The sequence below is a fragment of the Pezoporus flaviventris genome, unplaced genomic scaffold (genome assembly GCF_033815535.1).
Source record: "Pezoporus flaviventris isolate CSIRO_AGI_PZ_B2104156 unplaced genomic scaffold, CSIRO_AGI_Pfla_v1 ptg000096l, whole genome shotgun sequence".
In the NCBI taxonomy this organism is placed as follows: Eukaryota; Metazoa; Chordata; class Aves; order Psittaciformes; family Psittacidae; genus Pezoporus; species Pezoporus flaviventris.
Window position 1 is genome coordinate 4,181,064 of NW_026892644.1, and position 21,934 is coordinate 4,202,997.

The following is a 21,934-nucleotide window of genomic DNA, read 5'->3' on the forward strand; positions in this document are numbered from 1 at the left end:
TGTTAGAATAATGATTAGGAGCTGTGACTTACCAGCATAGGTAGCAGCTCTCTCCAAATGTTCATAGAAAACCTTCCAGAATTGTTTATTCTCCATTTCCTTTGCATGAGAACTAATGAAGTGTAAGACAGCATGAAATTAAAAAGAAAATAAAAAAACCCATGCATCACTAGTACCGTCTAGTACACCAGTACAAGTACGCTTTGATCACTGCTTTAATGTGGGTGTCCGAAGAGAGGACATCTGCACAACACAGATGTAGCACTTCCTTGCCTTTACTCATGTATCCCATACGTCAATTGCTATTAAAATAATCTGGTTGTATCTCATGACTTCAAATGAGCTTAAATTGAGTAAAAATGTTCTCAAGATTTCTACTGACTTCTGTAAAGTAACATCATTTAGAACTAAAGGAAGAATTAGTATGGGCATATCTTTCAAAGAGCTAGTTCAATATTTTTTAATTAATTTTCTAGTTTGAAGAAGAAAATCCCATCCTCATTAATCATACAACAGAGGGAAAAAAACAAAAAGTCATGCTGAAAGCAGACACTGATGTCGACATTTAGCTCAGCTGTCACCATGGTAAGTCTTCCCTCTCGTTAGTAGGATTTAGAGGTTTTCCAGTAAGGGCAGAAAAGTCAGACAGAATTAACTGAGAGGAACTTCTTGTTCCTTTAAGCATTTGTGAAACACTAATCAAATCCTGCTACTTTTGAAAATTCTGATGCTATTTGACTATACTCATTGTGAATTCCCTTTAATAGTAAGAAAAATCAGAAACCAAGTATCAGTACATACAAGATTGTGATTTGAGATCAAATGTGTTCCAGAACATTTCACATGAAGGTTATCCTGCAAATATCTTCAAAGTGGACATTTTTAGCTAAGCTTTTGTTCACAAAAAAATGGAAAGAATGTTCTGTAAGACAACCACAGATTGCAGCACCCAACTGCATATACTCACGTTATGAGTTCAATGACAGGATCCCACAGAGGGCTGAAGTTAATATAAAGCATTCCTAGCAAATACCGAAGAGGCACCTAGAATGACACACAGTACCATCTCGTTGAGATGTAAAAAACCGTATCTTGAAGACCAATCAGCCTTCTCTTAACCTTTTTTTGTCTCAAAGAGGAAAGGATGATCAAAGTTGTTCTCAGAAGTGTGACAAGTTATGAAGCACATAACACACTGCATCACTCATTATCTCATCGCTGCATGAGGAAATCTAGAGCTTTTACTATAAGCTGCACTGAGATCCTGTCACCATACCTACACTGTGAATGTGCAAAAAGCAGTTCAGCCCAGCAGACGATATGGCTTGCCTGCCTCCCTCTCAAACTTCAGGGCTGCTATAGCAGCATTAGGGACCTCAGAAAGAGGAAAGTTTGCCCTGAGGAGTCTTCATTGAACTAGGACTAGAAGCATGGCCTCCAGACAGGCTCCTTGCTCACCTACATGCAGTAGAACTGATCTACAGCCCTTGTTCACAGGAACTTACAAGTCAATGTAAAAAATTTATACAGGTACAGCAACAGCCAGAAAAATAACAGTAATAAAAAAAAAACCCTCCCACCAAATCCACGATCATTTAACTAGTAAAACTGTGACCGTTCCAACATCCAGAAAGTGAAATCCCCTTTAGCTCAGCAGCAGAGGAGATTCAACAGTCACAGGTGCACAAGATTTTCATTCTGCAGCAAGATCCAGAAGCTAGGATCTGCAATGACAGATGGGAGTTCACATATGGGAGTTCATATCAAAACCTGACTAATCTGGTTGTGAGCCATTTATCAAGATACTACTGTTGTTCTACTAAATATCCAAGAAAACAACAGTCCTAAACACAATGGCAGCTCTGATCTCTACCAAGTATTCTAAAACATAATCTGAGAGCTCACTGATTTTTTAATGAATGCTCATTAAAAGCTCTGCAATCCATGTGATGGAGCAGAGAATGCTCTCTTGGAATAAAGGAATGAGACAACTGCTTTTTGACTTTAACTACTTACCTCCTGCAAAGATAAACTTGGTATTGCAGGCTGCACTATATCACATCTTAGTTTCCTCAAATAGAGAAGCTTCTCCCTGTAATCGTTCACTGTCGCTGGCACAAGTTCTGCTTGAAGTAATATGGCAAATACTGTCTGGAGTTTGCCTGTGCTGTCACCCTGAACAAACAAGTGACATGCATTTTATTAAGAGTATCCTTTTCTCATTGAAAGGTATTTCAACAGAATTGACCAGAGTCCCAGCCATTTTTGGATCAAAGAACAAAGTTGAGAGACTTCCTCTAGTTCCACCACTTAGGCATCAAAACTCACACATCAGAAAATATCAGGAGGCAGGAAGACAAACAGATAAAACTGGAATGTGAAAGCACAAAAGCAGAGGACAACCTCTACCAAACACATTCTTTTTTTCTGCAAAGTGGAAAACAGTTAACACACAACATCAAACAAAGATGGCTTCGAAATGCTGCATGTAAAGTTTTAGCCCTACCTCAATCTGTGTAGAAGGTGGATTCTCAAAATGGTTTAGAATTCGAACAGTCAATAGCCGGACCTATCCAAAGTGGAAACATATGTCAGAAGCATGCAGGAGAATGCAGGCTACATATGCAGATACATACACATCTACACAGAGGTTAACATTTTGCACTGAAGGCTGATTTCACTAGGTTCCTCCCAGAGCTGAGAAATGGATGAGGTCCAGTAGTCTAGTAGGCAATTCAAAATGAATACGTTAGGCTGCTACTCTGCTTCACCCTAAGGGAAGAGGCAAGCCTTGCAGGTCTAAAAGTTAACAACTCATGCCCCACAGCAACCTCTTAGAAATGGACGCAGTCCTAAACAGATACCACAGAAGTAAAGTTTTACACAATCTCATGTTTCGCCTTTCAGTCTTCGTCACTTAACTCAGTTTACTTAAGTTACATTGTTAAAATACAAATTATCTTGCATGGGCTCAAAAAAGCAGATTACCTTAGAAACACCAGTGGAAATATTAGGATGCAACTTCTCAAACAAGTCCATTAGGTTCCCTTGGGAAAGGGGCTCCTGGCAGCCACAGAATGCTAACCTTGTGTAATAGAGATCAGCCAACAGCAGTGCAGAGGGGTCTGAAGGGAAAGCACTAGAACAACAGAGTGTTTTATTAGCATATGGAGAGCACTGCAACAATATAAATATTTGAAAATAAGGCAGTAGTGACGGTAACAGTATTAAGATGAAAATTCCATGTGACTTCAGACTCTACTGGCACCAGCAGCCCAGTGAAGTCAGACTTCATCGGCACGCTGGCCTGCTGCCTCAAAGCCCAATAACACATGAGAGCCCAAGAGGCATGAGATTCCTCCTTTGTATTAATCGGGCTTGTCAAGCTCAGGATAGCAAGGCTGGACCTGTCCTCCCCCAGGTACCCAGTCAGTGGTCAACTTCAACTGAAAGAAAATAATCCAGGCCTAGCTGAGATATGAGGAGTCCTGCCTGCCCACAGGGAAACCTCCTTCTGCTACTTTCAGCCCTTGCTTTAGGTGGGTTTCACCCCAAGCCCAAAGGTGTCAGAAAAACACTAGACTGAAGCTCCCTGCTAAGACTTCCTGTCTGATCTGGGCAAGCTGTTTCATCTCCATGCCTCAGACATGGGCACCATGATTTCCTAACTGAACAGGATGTTTGGAAGCTCAAGCCACTGAAGACTTGGAGATGCTCCAGCACAACAATGGGAGACAAGTTCAGCAGGATTTGCTGGAGACTGACCTTCCTCGATCCCTCCAGCCTCTCAGTTATGTGTGCTAATTATAAGCAGAACAGAGTTACAATAAATAAAATGAAGCATACAAAACCTCCTCCCACTGTGCAGGGAGTGGTGGAATCCCAACACTACCACAGACTGCAGCATTTGAGGCTACTGACACAACTCAGAAAGCACTTTCCTATCTCTTTTATCATCATAATGTAACATACAGTTACTAAGCTTGGCGATCCTAGGTGAAACTATAACAAGCATATTTGGCACACTACCCTGAACCTCAGAAAACTTCAGTTTGCAGAGAAAATATCACTGAACAGGCACTACATCTACCCGGTTCTACAAACAGTGCCTACAGCACTGCTATCTTACATAACCACAATACTGAAGCAACGCATCGGCGTAAACAGAATGGGCAACACACAAAGAAGCATTTTTGCCTACATTAAGGCAAAGTAAACTCACTGCGCATTGGAAAATCATGAAAAGATCACAGAACAGGCAGAGTTTACTTACGTCACCAAGCTCTTGACACGCTCCACAGGTAACAAATGGAGTATTTCAGAAGATTCTGCCAAACTAAGGAGAGTGCTTACAGCTTGGCAGGCCACAAACAGGCTTCCTGGAGCAGGGAGAGAACAAGAACAGCCTGTATATTTACTCAGCTCTCAACGACTTGTGTTTGTATGGTGATTGCCCATCCTGAAATGGCTGGAGTCACAGAAATAGGATAATATATGGATCCCAGAAATGGCATGTGTATTTCCTAACCATTATCATAACCGTAAAGGAAACGGTCCTCTGGCTATCAAAGTAAGTGCCTACTTATTTTTGCAAGCCAGCACAGAAATCTGTGAGCAGCTCCCAGTTTGCATCTGTTTCTATCACACCTGCATATACAGAGAACAGAGATCTGGAGGTAAACACTGTTGCAGGAGTCTCAGATAGCTCTATGCTATAAATGATACTCAGAAATGAAGAAATGCTGCCCAAGTTGATATGAATGCAGCAAAAGAGAAGCAAAAATATATACTGATGCTACCACACAGGTGCCTATAAATTCTGGCACTTCAGCAATGCACAGTACGAGATCTACAAAGCCGTTCCGATACTTAAAAACTGAATATTTGTTAGTGCATGGAAGGAGGGTTTGCTGAACTTTGCTACGGCAATCATGTCTCCTTCCTAAACCTCTCAGCCTCCTTTAGGGATGGAGGGTTTTCCAGAAGCACAGGAGAGTTAAAGCACTTCTAGGCAAGAAAGGGGAAGGGCAATTCCTTCCCCCTGACACTTCAAAGTCAGCAAGTAGGTTGTTAAAAAAAAAAAATATTAAAAAACATTCCCTTTCCTTTGTCTGTTCCCAAGCAGAACACTGTTCCTAAACCAGGCAAACTGAATAAAGTTTTTAAAGAATATAATTTTCTTACACACTGCCAACTACCATGGTAGAGAAGGGGAAGTGAGCGCTTATTTTCCATTTATTCATTTGAAAATGTCCCTCTATTCCAAGTTGCTCCATTCGCCAGGTATGTGCTGAATCCTGCTCACCATTAATGTCCACAAGGAGCTCCTCAAAGAGAGGAGAACAGCACGTAATGGCAGAATGAAGCTTCTTAGTGTAGGGGCACAGGTTCCCAATATTCATACCATCTGGCAGTAGTATGTCTATGCTGGACAAAGATGGCAACTCCTACTTCATTACAGACACACTTTTATGATCAATAGGGGTAACCACTTCCATACAGGCAGTTATCCCGTAACAGCTGCAGGGTTATCTTGCTGCTGCTCTGTCCCAGAGCAAGCCATCTTCCCTGCACTCCACAACAACCGCAGAAAGACAGCTGGTTCTGGGGGCTGCAGTTTGCCTCAGAGGCCCGGCAAGTCAAATAGGGAGCACAGGGCTGGGGGTGTGCCTTGCACGGGCTGGCAGAGGAGACTGGAGTCCTAGTAGAATGTGAAGGAATTGCAGAGATCATGGAGCTGGAAAGAAAGCCAAAGGATGAAGAAAGTGTCCAGGAACCCTAGTCTGGGAGGAAGGTGAGGAAAATCAAGCAAAAAGTGTAAGATGGGACAACAGGATGCAGAATTGTAGGACTGAGGTTGCATTTGTTTTCTCTTATAGGCAAAGGAAGAAACAACAGCATGCCTCTTGCATGCACATAGAGCTGCTGCAGAGCTGACATGAGACCCAAGAAAAGAAAGTTTGGGTATGCCTTTTTTGACAGTAACTATATTGCCAGTAAATAATCATGACAGCATGCAAACCCTGCAAACAGATCAGAAAAAAGGGCTAAATTCAGCAGGACCATGCTTGACAAAGACTAGAGAAGGAAAAGCAAGAGAGCCAGTTGGCAGATAGATTTAGGAATGTTAACAGAGGCATTATTAAGGGAAAAGACCAGACTCTGGAAAAGCCCTTTCAAACTAAGCGAACCTGGGGATTTCCAACACTTGCAATCTCCCTCATTAACAACTGCACTGTATAATGCGAGCACAGTTAAAACCCCTTTTTTTTTCCCAGCCAGAGAAGGAAGATGATCAATGACAACCAATGCCTGGAGGAAAGATGAACGTTTTAGAATTGGTGCTATCACTGAGGTCAGTGATGGTAATGTCCCCAACTTTGCACTATAGATCTGGAACAGTCCAGCTGGAGTTTGTCAGTCAATAGTCTCTCCTTCACTTGATTGCTTCTGGTTTAGATTGATCTTCATCCTTTCATTTTCCCACTTCCTTCTTTTCCTTCCCAATTATCTGTCTTTCACTTTGCAGAACATTTGCTGCCCCATTATTATTATCAACAGCAAATGCAGAATCCTTTGCTGGAGGGTGTTTCCTCCCAAGCTTTGCTTTTCTAGTTTCACTTGAGCTTGTCAACAGATTTGAATACAATACTACTGCTATTCATTTTCATGCTTTATGTCATCAGAAAAACTCTTTACATATATCTATGTATCAATAAAAAGCAAATAAACAGGAAATAACCATAACTGACCTTTGCAGAGGCTTCCTTTGTCAATGGCTGTGAAGAGAGAGTCTATGAAATTTGTCACACGGTGCAGAGTGTTTGTTTTGTCCATTGATCTGTCCAAAATAAATGGGAAGACTTTATCTCTATGTGACACTGACAGCTACGTGCATAGGAAAGCTTTCTTTGACATCTATCTTTTATTACATTACAGATAGCTCACCCCAAGTCTGAAACAAGCAGCAAACCATTTTTGTTATTTCCGATTCACAATTTAACTTGTAGCATTCACTGCACCTTCTAGAGGTCAGGGCTTAAAACACAGAAACTGAAACATGTCATTAACATTTCTATGTACTAAAGTACTAAAATTAAGGAGTAGGCAATCAAGAAATGGATATCCTATTCCTGACTCTACTACTGTCATTTACTCATGGCACTTCCACACAGCATTTTTTTTGCCTTCTAACCTGTTTCCCCAAACTAGGGTTAGTAATTATTGTCCTTCCCTTAGTACAATGATTTCTGACAGACACTGATTTCAACTAGACAAGTATTACATAAATACATAACAACAGTACCTTAGAATACCCCTTACCTAATATGTGGCAGTACAACCAAGGCAACCCAAGGCTGTGAAAGGTCAGTGATGTCTTCTTTCTCTGGTAAATGGATTAAAGACAATACATGATCCAACACCAATTCTTCTGCCTTTCCTCCTTGTCTTTTACTTGTTTGTTGCCTTGTATTAGAGCTAAAAATAAAAGCAAATGTTTTAGTAACCACTTCCTCCCACAGTGTTCAAAGTTACGTTTGCTACTTCTAGCAAAAAGGACTTGTACAACCTAAGGGATTTTTTTTATTTCTAATGTCCTCCACAGCACAAAACATTAACTAGTCATGATAAGAAGCACCAAACATGGCCCACAGGAAGTGTCAGGTCTGTATTTCAAGTTCAAATATTTCTAGAAGGGAAGATAGTAGTTCTCAGTTGGATACCTTCATAAGCAGGACATATAGCCTCTAGAAGCACCTGAGAGTCATCTCTGAGATTATTGTTAATAACCAATGAACTAATGAATGACAGAAAACAACCAGTGAATTAAAAGTCTGGCGACTTAAAAGGAGTCTCAAGCTAAGCTCAAATCCACAAGCCCATCTGCAGGCAGAAAGGGTTAACATCATACTGGGACATATGAAGTGGAGTACTTCACACCTCTTGGACAGCTATCTTTCCACCCAGTGTGCTTGTAAGACGGCAGTTAGAAGCTGCATAGGATCCACCCTTCAATAAAAATAGAGCCATTAGAGGTTTCAAAAACAAAATTTACAAGTGAAACCTCAAGGAATTAAGACTGTGGTCCACCGAAAGAAGATTTCAGATGTTTCTGATGATCAAGGCCTGGTATTTGTAAAAGTTGCATACAAAGAGAGAAAATATTTTGCTTTTTGTGTTCCCAGCAGATAAACACAATGAATTTAAACTGCAATAAAGGAAGTTTAGTTCATACACTGAGGACTGGTAAAAAAAACCCAAACAAACACCTGTGTAATCATGAAAACAGTAAGGTACTGGCACAGGCTGCCAGGCGCAGCTTTGGAACCTCCAGATTTGGAGTATTTAATAACAATTCGGTCGGACATCTTTCAGGACTGGTTCAGGACTTGCTAATTCCATCCTAGGCAGCAGATGAGGTATGCAACTCTTGAGATGTCTCCTAGCCCTAATTTCTGCCACTGACATTGCAGGACCATAAAGAAGTCCCAGGTAGGACCAAGGTCCTCTCAGCTAAGTACTCCATATCACTGGAAATCCAGACAGATCATCAGACAAAGAAAACGAGGGAAGAAAACCAAATGTAATTATACTGATTCAACCTTCTGTCCCATTCTATTAAATAAAACTAGGAAACCCCACAGTTATTGCTTTCAGGAAAGATAAAACCTGACATAAAAGGCAATACAAATCACCACTCTGCAGGTAAATGCTTTGAATTATCTGAACTAGAATGATTAAAACAATTGTTACCAGCAGATTAGCAACGGTCATTCTGTGCTTGACAACAGTTACTCCAAATCTAGAGGCTCCAGGAGGAAAGCAGCCACTTCATTACAATAAATATAGCTTTGCAACTAACAGTCACGCTGTGCCAGCACAATGCTATATCTGGATTAATTACATGCCCTTTGGTACCCAGCTGTGTTCTATGTTAAGATTATACTACTACTGCCAAGAAAGCTCCTGGACAAGACATGCATACAGGGAAGACAGACAGGCCACAGGCAACAGGTTAATAATAATGAGAACCTGGACTGCAGCACTCACTACAAAGATTAACTGCCTGAGGATGCAGCATGCATGTTAGTGTCACAAATCCCCATCACACGCCTACTGCAACACTTGCTAGTCTTTTTGTATCAGCAATAACCTCTTCAGAGTATCTCTTCTCTAATAATCTCAGAAAAAAACATGGGATCCTACTGTATCATTTGGTTTGCAAATCTACCAGCAATGCTGACATTTACACCACTTTGGCTAAAACTGCAGAACAACCTTTATGTAGCTCTGTGCTGCCTTCAGGCCTGCAGCCATGCAGACACATCTAGGTTTGCTAAACTGAAGAAGTCTCACCTGACAGACGATTCAGTGAAAATGAGAGGATACTTTTCAAATGGCATTGAACCAATGGTAGGAGGTTCTGCTTTCACCAGAATGAGTTTAGCCAGAATTGCCATTGCTTCATCCTTTGCAAGGGCATCTGTGCCAGAGAAGCAATGCTCAATATACGTCAGAAAGTATGGAAGAAAATGCTGAAGGGACAAAAAAACCAAACAAACAAAAAAAGGCAGAAAACCAGTCAAGGATTGGTAGGTCTCTTCAATCATGATCAAATCCAAAATCACATGACACCAGCCACAGAGGAATCCAAACAGTGACAAACGAGCACTTGCAAAGCACCAGACGTATCAGTCCTGGTGCCCCAAGACACCAGCCAGTACACAGACATCCTCATCCTCCCACCCCAGCAGGTACAGTGATTTGATGTAAAAACTTACTCTGCCTGAAATCTAGCCTCACCAGGACATTCCCAGTCTCTGACTTTACTTTCACCTCCACTCTGTTTCATGAATTTGATTTCTCCTAGGTCACCAGTTCCAGGCCTGACCTACAGACATCCCTTATTCTTCATTTCCACTTAGCTTCTCCAGGACTCCTCCTCTTCATCTTACCCAAAACAAGGCTACCCTTTTAATTCCCAACAGACTAGCTTCTCTTTGTGAGTATACAGGTATCTGTCACCTTTTCCAACCCCGATCACCATTACTAAACTTCCACACAATGGCATAAGTAATCTCTTTCGCTCTTACCAGGTTATGCCAGAAGTTAAAATAAACATCATGTCAATATACAAAAATGCTTCAGCTTGCAAGGCAGGTAACTATGCTATGGATTTCCTTTTGGCAACAAAAATAAACTAATGCACAAAAGCCTCCACGTACCCTCTCAAATTGCTCCATCATAAACATTGCTTCAGAGAAGTCCAAAAGAAAGCACCGTTCAAATCCACTTGCAAATACCTGCAAGATGCAAATGAAAGGTTGACAAGAACACATTAACAAGAAACATTTCACAGTAAACACTACATTACCTGTGGGACATTTTTTCTGGTTTATGAATCAACCATGCTTTGAATTCTGAGCCATCCAGCCTGGCTCTCTGTTCCCAGCTAGCAGGGTTTGTCAGTTTAGGCACACGCAGCAGTACTATTTCCAGTGATGGGTCAAATACAGACAAGCACAGTCATTTTTAACAAACCCTGCTGGATCCAAGCTGGCTCTGTGCAAAGTCAGCTTACTTACCTCTTTAGTATGATGTGTAAAATGTAAGCTGAAAGTTCTAAGACTTAAGACACATCAACTGCTACGAAAAAGCTTAGATTCAAAAGGTTTTTCAATTCAGCATTTTTTCTGTGCAGTAGATTGTAGAAAGTTTACCACCTCATGGTCAGTCAACCTCTGTGCTTCTGAAGGTGCCAAGATAGGAACAGCCCTTTGAAATACTCAGCACCAGTGCTCCTCAATGCCAAGATGTGCGACACAGAAATACACACCCAGATATTCCCTCCCCAGACCCTTCAGAAGACAAGGACAACTTTAAGCCTCCTGCTTAATAGAAGCCCACACAAATACCCTCAGATGTTTGAAAGACTGTGTTTCCTGAGCAAAACTAGACTCATGCCACAGGCAGAACCAATCTTACTTCAACACAATCAAGGACGTGTTGAAGACCAGGTGAAATTTGATCTTTTTCAAACAACTGCAACAGCCTTGTTTTCCCATTGTAAATCACATTACATCTTTTCTTTCAAATATTGTTTACACGCACAGTACAACTATGGTCCAAAATTATAATGTAATAAGAAAACTGAAGAATCAGACTCCATAGTAGCATCTCCTATTAACCTTTGCAAGGCTGCATTTGATAGGCATGTATACAGGTAATCCTGTCAATGCTTCAGGAGCAATGGTAGTACTGAAATGTGCCTACCTTTGCACTTTTGAAATCAAACCACTTACCTGAACCTTGTTCACAAAACTAAGCCAAGCTCACTAAATGCTTAGCAACTTAGTGAAAAAATGTACCTTTTTCACTAAGTCCAACTCAATGACCCACTTTATAACCTAACGCAGAACATGTCCCTTCTCTGTTCTCCCTCCATTATCTACAGAGGCTGTAGGTGTCTGAATCAGAACCTAGTTTTAATTGCAAAAACTAAGGCATTAGGCAGCTTTTCCCTTATCTGTGCAAAAATGTTAAAGGGAACCTTACAGTATATTTCCCGGCATGAAGGAGAATGTCCCGAAATCAGTCTGCTATATGTAACTTAAACTCTAGGATTTTTGCTGTAAGCAGCAGTCCTTGTTACCTTCTCAATAGCTTCCTTGGTCAAAGAATCAGGTAAGAAAACATTCTCGGCCAGCAGGAATGAAGAAATGGTCTTCAGCAGGGTCTTGCAGCAAGATGATGAGAGACCTGGTGTTTGTAACATTTTTATTAAAATCTGAAATGAAAGAGAGAGAACTGGTATTTGTCTATGAAGACAGCGATTGTTTGGTCTGAATGACCTGCACAGTACTTGGAGCAGGAGGACATGGTTTTCTAAAGAACTGTTTCACAGAAATGAATCCTAATAGTCCTGTTGAAGTTTAAAGGCACTAAACCTACATTTTAACCTAATGGGGTCAAACATATGTGTATCTGTTACAACTGTTCTAATCACTGATATGGATCTCCTTCACAGAAGCAGGAACTGGTCTCTAGAAGCAGAAGCCTTGCTTATTTAAAGAACCACACCAGAATTACAGTACAGAGGTAAATTCTCAGTGGATTGGAGAGGTAGCAATACTCAGAATAAAGGTCTCTGTTCATTCAACTCGAATCCTAAGCAAAATGATGCATCAGAAACGTGTAAAAGTGCTTCAGCTGACCACACCTTTTTGTACCAACTGATAATTCTCTGGCACAACAGCCAATGTGATGGTCTGACCTACCTGACAGACATCTTCAGGCAGTGAGATTTTGGATCCATTTGCATGTTCCACTAGGATCAAATAAGCTTGCAGAACCCTCTGCATCTGCTCTGAAACCATACAGCAATTGGCCTTAGTTATTCTCCTCTGTAAGTCTAAGAGTGACCCCTGTTTAAATGAAAAACGAAAGCAAAAACGTTTCAGAGAAATTATCGGACCCTGCAACTTATTCAAGTAAGTTATTGTTACTTGAAAGTGATTCTGAAGAATCAACATCTCATCTGCCCAACAAACTACTGTTGACTCTTGTTCATGTTCAACAAACTAAACCTTGCAGAAACACCGTGTGATTCCCATTATGTGAAAACGCACACCCCAGATTGCTTGGACAGAAACACAAATACCTCATTAGACAAGGGTCTCCTGAAAGGCCAATAGATTACATACAAAATAGGAAGAAGTACTCGGCCCATGGTACGGAAGCACCCAGCTTTCACTGGAATTATCAGAAGTACTTTTTAAGCATCATTATGCTGATATGGATTCTGTGAGATTACTCATATCACTACACTACACGTAAATATAACTGCTCTGGAACACTCCCATTAGTGTCCCTTTCTGTCCAGAGGATATAAACGAGTATTTTTCTTGATAAGTGCACAGGATTTTTTCAGTCTGATGAATTAAAAAAAAAAACAAAAATACCCCCAACAAACCACCAATATACCTCCAGGCACTTGAAGACAATGTCAAAATGCTCCTTATGGATATGCACTACAGCTGATCTGATCATCTGCTCAAAGGCTTCTCCTACAGTAACCCATGGGAGTTCAATTTCTTCTTCAGTAACAGGCCCCAGCTTTGAAAGAATTAACTTCATGGCCTGCACAGGAAAAGAGCAAATCATGTCCTTATACTTGGAAAATAAATCTAGCAATCCTAAAATTAATTAGTGTATATACTGCTAAAGTATTCCAGTGAGTTTGATTCTTTGTAGAACAATTACAGGAAAAAAAAAAAAGTTATGACTTAAAATCTGAACCATCAGCAAGCAGTTCTATTTTAATATATAAGAATACTACACAGGAATTTCTAAAAACAACCTTTCTATCTCAAAGAATATTCTTAAAAGGCAGCTTTCAGATCCTGTTATGCAATGAACAGCATGCTTATCATCAAGCATCCACCGAGGTGAACACGACAACACTCAGTGGTTTCACTGAGAGTTGCCTAAAGCCCCATTACAGCAACATTTAAACCAACAATCTTTTCTTGTCCTTACCATCTCTGCACAGGAGTGAAACATGTTTCGAACACCCTTGCACATCTCAAAAAGTAGCTGTCCTACACCTTCCACTTTCTCCGGATGCTCCCCCAGGTCACCAAGCATTAAATTGAAGATTGCATTTTTATCAGACACCTACAAAACATAAGGAGAAAAAAAACGGTTATCTTCTATTCAAAGCTGCCAGATGGATAGAGGCAATTAATTGGCTCCATAGCACCACGTTACTCTCCGAGTCCCTCCTTCCCATAACAGTTCAAACTCATTATTTCTGCAACCACAGAAGGAAATTGAAAGCAGGAAAATTATCAGCTATTCGGTTACTACAGCACCTCTGGCCCGAAGATGTACACAGGTCTACTTAGGTCACTGCAGCTGAAATATGTGGGTTTGATTATTCTTATGATTTTAAATGTGTGCATAAATGCACCATTAAACTGACCCCAACTGAAACACAAAGGTTGCTGCACTGGTGTGCAAAGAGACATGTAGCAGCTGATTAGAGAATCAAGTAATCCAACACTGTAACTACAGTCAGAAATACTGCAAGGACTTCTGGCCCAAGATTTTAAAGCCCTCCATTTCTGAGGATTTAACTTGATGTTCAGCATTTTCTGAAAATGAACAAACACATTTGCTTTATTAAGGTCTCTCAACTTAGACAAAAATGAGGATACTCAGATTTGCTAGCCAGTCTCAGAAATCCAGCCTTTTGTGTATTTTGACTAAATAAAACCAAACTACTACTCCCATTCCTTACTCCATGAAAATCTGCTGTCTGATATTGACTGATATTCCTGGGAACATGTCCTGGGTTCAGCAGTAGCAGTCATGTTTCTCCTCCTTGGTAGCTGGTGCAGTGCAGTGTTTTGACTTTCAGCTCGGGAAGAGAGCTGATAGAGATGTTTTGGTTTGGCCAAGGACTTTGTGAGCCTCATGCTCTGCCAGGGAGGAGGGGAAGCCGGGAGGAAGCAGAGACAGGACACCTGACCCAAACTGACCAAAGAGGTATTCCATACCACAGCACGTCATGCCCAGGATGTAACTGGGAGTTAGCCGGAAGGGCTGGGAGACTGCAGGGTTGGAGGAGGTATCGGTCGGAGCTTGGCTGGGCCTGGGGGGCGAGTTATCGGTCAGCGGGTGGTGAGGTGTTGTATTCTGTTCCCTTGTTATTTCCTTTATCATTATTATCATTGGTGGTAGCAGTAGTGATTTGTGTTATACTTTAGTTACTAAACTGTTCTTATCTCAACCCGTGGGAGTTGCATTCTTTTGATTCTCCTCTCCGTCCCTCTGAGAGCAGGGGGAGGGCAAGAAAGGAGGGGGGGAAGTGAGCGAACGAATTACCTGACTGGGTTTAAACCACGACAGTTCTTTTTGGCGCCCAACGTGGGGCACGAAGGGTTGAGATAACGACAGATTTGACTGGATTAATAGTCATTCGTCACAATGCTGATTTATTGGGTATCAGAGTTGTTCTTCTTGATCTCACAGCTTCAGACCGTTGTAACTTACGTAGAGCCGGTATTTGCTGTGATAGTGTTTATCAAGTGTGGGGCCTGGGCTAAGGTTCTTGTCTCACTGTGCTTTATGGCAATGGCTTGTAATACGGGCGGGCTCCAGCAGCAGGGTGGGACGGACGTGGCCGTGGACTTGTACCTGGCCGTCCGGCTGCTCTTCACCATCCTGGCCCTCACCCTACTCTCCATCTTCGTGAGGCTGCGGGGAACTGAGGGGGAGCGGTCCCGGGAGCCGGCGGCTGCTGAAGCGGCCCGGGAGAGCGGCCCCGGGGACCAAGCGGCGGCGGGAGCGGGGCCGGAGGCCGCCAGGGGACGGCTGCCGGTGGAGGAGGTCGGGGCGGTCGAGGAGAGGAAGGAGGCGGCTGCCGAGCAGAGGGAGAAGGGGGCGGAGGAGCCGAACCCCGCGGAGGAGCCGAGCCTCGCGGCCGAGCCCAGCCCCGCGACGGCCGAGAGCATTCCCCGGAAGCCGCCCGCCGAGCCCCAGGAGGATGCAGGAGACCACGCAGCATTTCCCAGCAAGGCAGAGGAGGAAGAGCTGGACTCAGGAAAAGAGAAGCTGGTGGTGGGAGAGCCGGCAAGCACAGCAGCTACACCAGCCCCAGTGACAAGCACAGCAGCATCGTTTGAGGGTTCTGAAGGTTTTGAATGGCCTTTGGGTATCCTTGGGACCTGCCTGCTGATTGTGGTGGGGATCAGCATGTTGGCACACACACAGACTGTGTTCTACCCACAACCATTTTGTCTGATCTCAAAAGTTAAGCAGAGTCAGGTTTGGGTCTTGTCTGGGGTTAGACAACAATATAGGGGGACCAAAAGGTTTTCTCCAAGGCTGGACAGTCATGAGTGGCAGGGTGTGTGTGACAATATGGGCAAGTATCTAGTCCACTGGGCCCCTCCAGTGCTTTGGAAGCATCGGAGATGGAAGGCAGCTGTATGGAGTCCCCAGCAACAAGCTGCAGAAACTGCTTAAGGGGACAGTGAATTATTTTGAGCCTGGTGGGCCCATGGCACTTCAGGCCATCAGAGCAGAGATGCAACATAGAGATGGACTCATGATCGAGGGGTGGACTTAGCAATGGACACTATTGCCCAGGTTATTCACGAGTGTGAACACTGCACACAGTCTCTCCTGCTCTGGAAGACTGTTACAAGAGATGGAGCCTGACATGGACCAGATGGACGCAGCAGCTTTATAGGGATTGGTCCATGCACTAAGATAAGAGTGCACCGAGATAAGAGTGATGGTATATTGAAAATGTGGGATCTGAGCATGACGTGAATGGTATGGAATAAGGGGTGGATAACGTCCTGGGTTCAGCAGTAGCAGTCATGTTTCTCCTCCTTGGTAGCTGGTGCAGTGCAGTGTTTTGACTTTCAGCTCGGGAAGAGAGCTGATAGAGATGTTTTGGTTTGGCCAAGGACTTTGTGAGCCTCATGCTCTGCCAGGGAGGAGGGGAAGCCGGGAGGAAGCAGAGACAGGACACCTGACCCAAACTGACCAAAGAGGTATTCCATACCACAGCACGTCATGCCCAGGATGTAACTGGGAGTTAGCCGGAAGGGCTGGGAGACTGCAGGGTTGGAGGAGGTATCGGTCGGAGCTTGGCTGGGCCTGGGGGGCGAGTTATCGGTCAGCGGGTGGTGAGGTGTTGTATTCTGTTCCCTTGTTATTTCCTTTATCATTATTATCATTGGTGGTAGCAGTAGTGATTTGTGTTATACTTTAGTTACTAAACTGTTCTTATCTCAACCCGTGGGAGTTGCATTCTTTTGATTCTCCTCTCCGTCCCTCTGAGAGCAGGGGGAGGGCAAGAAAGGAGGGGGGGAAGTGAGCGAACGAATTACCTGACTGGGTTTAAACCACGACAGAACATTATATACTTTGATTTTCAGGAGTGCAAAAAGGTTGTCATGAGAATTTTCTTTCTACAAAGGCCTTAAAGCATTCATGAAAAAGTCAAGAGAGCAAATATGCACTTACAAACTAAAGCCTTCCTTCTGTAAGATTACCCTACCATTTCTAGTCATTTTAGATAAACCAACCACAGCCATGTGGTTTAATTGCTCTTAAAACAGAGCACACCAAGACCTCTGGTTTACCACTGCTGATACAATGTGCATGACATTCTCAGTAAAATACTCTCTAAAAATGACATGCTGGATGCCACTTCAGGCCTTGTTAACCCTTTTTTGGTGAAAACCCAACATTACACATTGAATCCAAGAGCAACCACAGACTGGAGATAGATTCAAAGTACAAACACCTCACTTACCTTTCTCATTAGAAAGACAAAACTTTCGGCAGCAAAGTTTCTGATGTGAAGCTTGTGGTGAGCCAGCAGGGTGCTGTACAGGCTACAGAGACACAAAAGAATCCATTGTCTTAAAGGCAATGCAAGAATTGCCACCGAGTTCAAAATTTTTTCAGTTTACATTGCCACTTTTTACAAACACTAAGAATCTGTCCTCCTAGAGAAGGTAAATACCTTCCTCAACTCAATTCCTTCCCACTTTCCCTGGATAAAGAACAGAGTTTTGCAAAGAAGGTTAAATGATAACACCAGGCAAATTAAGCCACATTCAGAAATACCTTTGAAGTTTCTGGATCCACACAGATTCACATGCAGCATCAACATTTTCAATATATATACTCAGCAGCAGAAAGTAAACCGAAACTGATTTGATAAGCCACAGACTCTCCTGTGCACTTAAAAGTTTCTAAAGATATAAAATTTACAGGGGTGATAAATATTTGCATGCTGCTGGTAAGTATCAGTAACAGTTGAATGTGGCTCACCACACATTCAGTGCCGAGCGAGCGGTGCCTCAGATTTACAACCAAGCAGAAGTTTTTTCAATATGCTTGATAGCTTTCGCTGGGTTGGGGAGGAAATCTGTAACCCCTCTTTTGCTCCATCTGCTCCAAATCAAAACTGGGAGGAAGCAATATGGACACAACGGCTGACAAAAACAAGAGCACTGCTACTACAGCAATGTAAAATTGAAAAAGCAGTCATACTGGGTCAGCCCACAGGTCCATCCAGACCAGTAATCAGTCTAAAACAGCCAGAAGCAGATGCCTGTGAAATGTTTAAAAACAGGACAAGCACATGTAGATCAGCCTTCAACCACCTACAACTCAGGGACTCCTCAAGCCAGCAGTGCCTCCTATGCATCTGGTAACTCCCTCCAGATGGGTCAGTTTCTCTACAGTGACCTTCCACATCCACAGCATCCTGTGGCAACGAGTTTCAAAGCATATAAAACTGCATATCTCATCTGCTCTCATTAAACAGACAGGAAGAAAGAAAAAACATAAAGGAGAAAATACTGGGCAAGGAATGATTAAAGACTTGAGGAATTCATTCAATGTCATAAGCCCAGGTGTCTGCAACTCGGAAAGACAGAAATTATGGAATTATGACAGAGGTACCTGACAGATACTTAGGGGACCTGTGTTGAATTCAGACTTGGTCACAGATTTTCAAGATGACTCTGACAATCCAGTGTCTTTCTGAGCTTTGTTCACCCAGCTGAACTGGATGCTTCCTCTCAAATTCCCACAGGAGGAAAGGAGATCGAAAGCCCAAATCTGCAGCCCAACCCACATCCCTCCTCCCGTACAGTGGCCTGTAAAAGTCAGTAGGCTCTCAAATGGAGCTGTGTATGATAAAAAGGCTCAGAGTCTCTCAGAAAGCTGGGAAAGTACGCTAACAAGTATTAAACATTAAGTATTTACATTTCTAAAGCATCTAATGACTGCTGATCAAGACAGTTATTAAACACAACTTTTACCTGTATATGTTGTGTATGTCTTTCACCATCAATCTCCACAAGTATTTGTAGAGATAGGAAAGAGAGGTGAAAGCCCATTCCAGCAGGTCTGTGTCCTGTGTATCCAGTAACTTGGTGATGGCCAGAAAGAAGTCACAAAAGTGAGGATAGAAATCAGTCTGAAGATCTCGAGCCAGCTGCACCACTAGACTGTATTTCAGAAAATACACAAATGTTAGTGCACTGCAAAAACAATCCAACAAAAAACCAGTTGGACGTTACATAATCCAGCACAGTCTCTTTGGAAAGAAAGATAGCATCACATTTACTTCTCACTTTCGTTTAAGGGAGAAGCCATAAGGCAGCTGTGGATGGCAAAAGTCTTATAATTTTTTAAAAACCAAGCAGGTAACAGTTTAAACAAGAAGACATAAATAACATCAAACAAAAACACTACTATATTTTCCTCAGGTATAGTAAAAAGAAAGAACACTCACAACAGGAGTCATTCTTACTTTTAATACCATTAGGACTTCTGACTACATTTTGTTTACCATATACTTACTCTAACAGGGGTTGGTAAGCAAGACTGCCTTCAACTTGCAAATGTGTCTTCAAGCTTTGCACAATGGCACTCTGGTAATAGACCAGCTGATTGAAGGACTGGCATTTGTTGGCCACTTCATTGTAGAATTGCACTGTTCAAAGCACAAAAGAAAAACCCTGAAAATGAGTCCAGTTGGATGTAGGATGTCAAAGAATAATAGCCGCCCAGTGCCCAGTCCAAAAAAACAATCAATAGAAAATCTCTCACTGGGCTCTGGATGCAGAAGAAATTTATTTTAAATTTTAACACTTTAAGGCAAGCAGGAAACCTGAATAAAAATGACATACCAAAATGCTGAGTGAGGTTCAGTTCCCTCCATTTTCGCAGTCCTTCAGAAAAGTAGGTTTCAACCTCCTGTCAAAACAAAGATAAAATAACAGCTACCAACCCTAATGAATGTAGCCTGCAAAGATGAGAGGTTCAAATAAAGAAAACTATCAAATGCCTTAAACATTTTCAGAATATTTCAACAAATCCTGATAACTTCATTTCAAAAAGTTCTAAGGAATTTCCCTGAAAATGAGAATTTGCTATGTTCAAAACACATATGAAAATATTATCTGGTGACAAGACTTGCTTATATAATTGCTTTTTAGACCTCTGTTGACTGGCCTTCATAATATAAGATGCTGAGCCATAGCCCAGCCAGCACAAATGCTTTGGGATTTCTTTTGCCATCTTCACACCTATTGAGTGAACACTATAATCACAATGATGATCTATAGGACACATGTGAATGACTCCTCTTTATGACCTGTAAAGACACATGCTCATGCTTTATACATCTGTTGTGAATACTGCAGCTGCTTAGCACCTGTAAATCTTTGCAGGTCCAGACCTAGGAGTGTCGACTGCCACAGCAGCGTCTTCCATGCTCAGAAACACTCACAGGTCCAGCCACATGGAAGCCATCAGGATGGTGGCTGCCAAAGAGTCCTTACTACAATACTGCTAAGTAGGTGGAAGAATAGAGGGGAGCAAAGCACTAAATAAGGCTCCAGGAAAGGCAACTCTTGCAGGAGCTTCTTTCCAAATTCCTCCTGAATAAATGTCTTATGGGAATCTCTCATTAGTGTAGCTACTTGTGATATGATTTCAGAAAATGACCACAACTACTGTTCTCACCTCAGCATAGCTTCCTGTTCTGTCAATCCGATGAATAATATTGATATTAACATTGCTTAAGCGCTCCGAAAAGGTAAGAAACTGTAAAACAGAAAGATATACTTGTTTCATGCTCAGTTCTGAGAACAGCCCTCTTAATAGCACACTCTGCAAACAGAAACCCCCACTTTTAAAGGCAGGCTGCCACACAGTACCCATCAATCTGTAAACAGTCCTACTATTTACAGATTTATGAGTTTATTTACTTACTACTAACAAGTTTTAAGGCAAAAAAAAATCCAACTCTGCTTAAAATGCCCATGAACAAGGCTCTCCTCCCTTGCTCTGCACAACCAAGACTCGCAGCCCACAAGTTTTCACAACACAGTCAAAAAGATGCAACGAAATTACAAGGACATGTAGCGACAGGACAGTGCATAATGGCTTTAAAGTGAAAGAGGGTAGATTCAGATTAGACATAAGGAAGAGGCTCTTTAATGTGAGGGTGGTGAGACACTGGCACAGGTTGCCCAAAGAACCTCCAGCTGCCCCACCCCTGGCAATGTTCAAGGCCAGGCTGGATGGGCCTTGGAGCAACCTGGTCTACTGGAAGGTGTCCCTGCCCGCAGCAGGGATAGGAACCCGATGATTTTTAAGGTTCCTTCCAAACCAAGCCATTCTGTGAGTCTATGAAATTTACCGAATTTGAACAAACTGCTCAGGTCTTGTCTTTCATGAAACAGCACCTAGGATGTATCCACACTGGATATTACTTTTTTATTAAATCATGTCATTTTCTAAGTTAAGGCTGTGGCGTGCCTGGTGTCCCCGATCCGGGACAGGGGAGAAGCCGCGCTCCGGCGACGGTGTCATGGCCAGGGTCCCCCCGCGGCGCTGCGGGAACCCAACGCGGCTCCACCACACTACCCGCCCTCTGGCCTCCTCCCCCAGCACCGTTCTGGGAGCCGGGCACTACTACTGAACTAACACCGAGGATAAAAACCCCAAGACCCTTCCCCGGCCACCAGCCGCGGAGACCCTGCGGAACCGGCCGGGCGCTCACCCGGTGCGTGTTCCCCGACTTGTGGGCTGCGGACTTGCTCTTCATGGCGGCAGCGGTACCCACAGAGCAGTCCCGAGCCCCGCAGCTCCACACCGACACCCACACGTGCCTCCTATGCGCTGGGGGCCGCCATGCCGGCCGCGGGCTGCCGGGAGCAGGAGGCGGACCCGCCGGCGGAAGGGGCGGGTGGAGGATGCCGGATGCCGGTGTCAGCCGAGGCGTATGTAGTGAGAGGGGCTCAGGGTCAGGCGGTTAGAATTTCTCTGGGTGACTTGTGCCAGTGTGTCACCAGCCTCTCAATGGAGAATTTTTTCTTAACACCTC

The 21,934-nt window shown here is 43.0% G+C and overlaps 1 protein-coding gene across 1 annotated transcript in view; it reads right to left on the minus strand.

Annotated features, from left to right (window-relative positions):
• UTP20 (UTP20 small subunit processome component) overlaps positions 1-21,723 on the minus strand; it is a 64,565-nt gene extending 42,842 nt beyond the window's left edge. Inside the window, exons 1-20 of the mRNA XM_061476373.1 lie at positions 21,611-21,723; positions 20,569-20,649; positions 19,731-19,797; positions 19,402-19,534; positions 18,858-19,046; positions 17,336-17,417; positions 13,540-13,677; positions 12,985-13,140; positions 12,279-12,425; positions 11,654-11,788; positions 10,227-10,304; positions 9,358-9,536; positions 7,324-7,479; positions 6,753-6,841; positions 4,274-4,379; positions 2,989-3,139; positions 2,507-2,569; positions 2,017-2,175; positions 968-1,044; positions 33-112 (exon numbers count right to left, since the gene is read on the minus strand). Coding sequence (XP_061332357.1) covers positions 33-112; positions 968-1,044; positions 2,017-2,175; positions 2,507-2,569; positions 2,989-3,139; positions 4,274-4,379; positions 6,753-6,841; positions 7,324-7,479; positions 9,358-9,536; positions 10,227-10,304; positions 11,654-11,788; positions 12,279-12,425; positions 12,985-13,140; positions 13,540-13,677; positions 17,336-17,417; positions 18,858-19,046; positions 19,402-19,534; positions 19,731-19,797; positions 20,569-20,649; positions 21,611-21,655 — 2,311 coding nt within the window. The 5' untranslated portion in view covers positions 21,656-21,723. The remainder of the gene's footprint in view (positions 1-32; positions 113-967; positions 1,045-2,016; positions 2,176-2,506; positions 2,570-2,988; positions 3,140-4,273; positions 4,380-6,752; positions 6,842-7,323; positions 7,480-9,357; positions 9,537-10,226; positions 10,305-11,653; positions 11,789-12,278; positions 12,426-12,984; positions 13,141-13,539; positions 13,678-17,335; positions 17,418-18,857; positions 19,047-19,401; positions 19,535-19,730; positions 19,798-20,568; positions 20,650-21,610) is intronic.
• Positions 21,724-21,934: the final 211 nt, after the last annotated feature.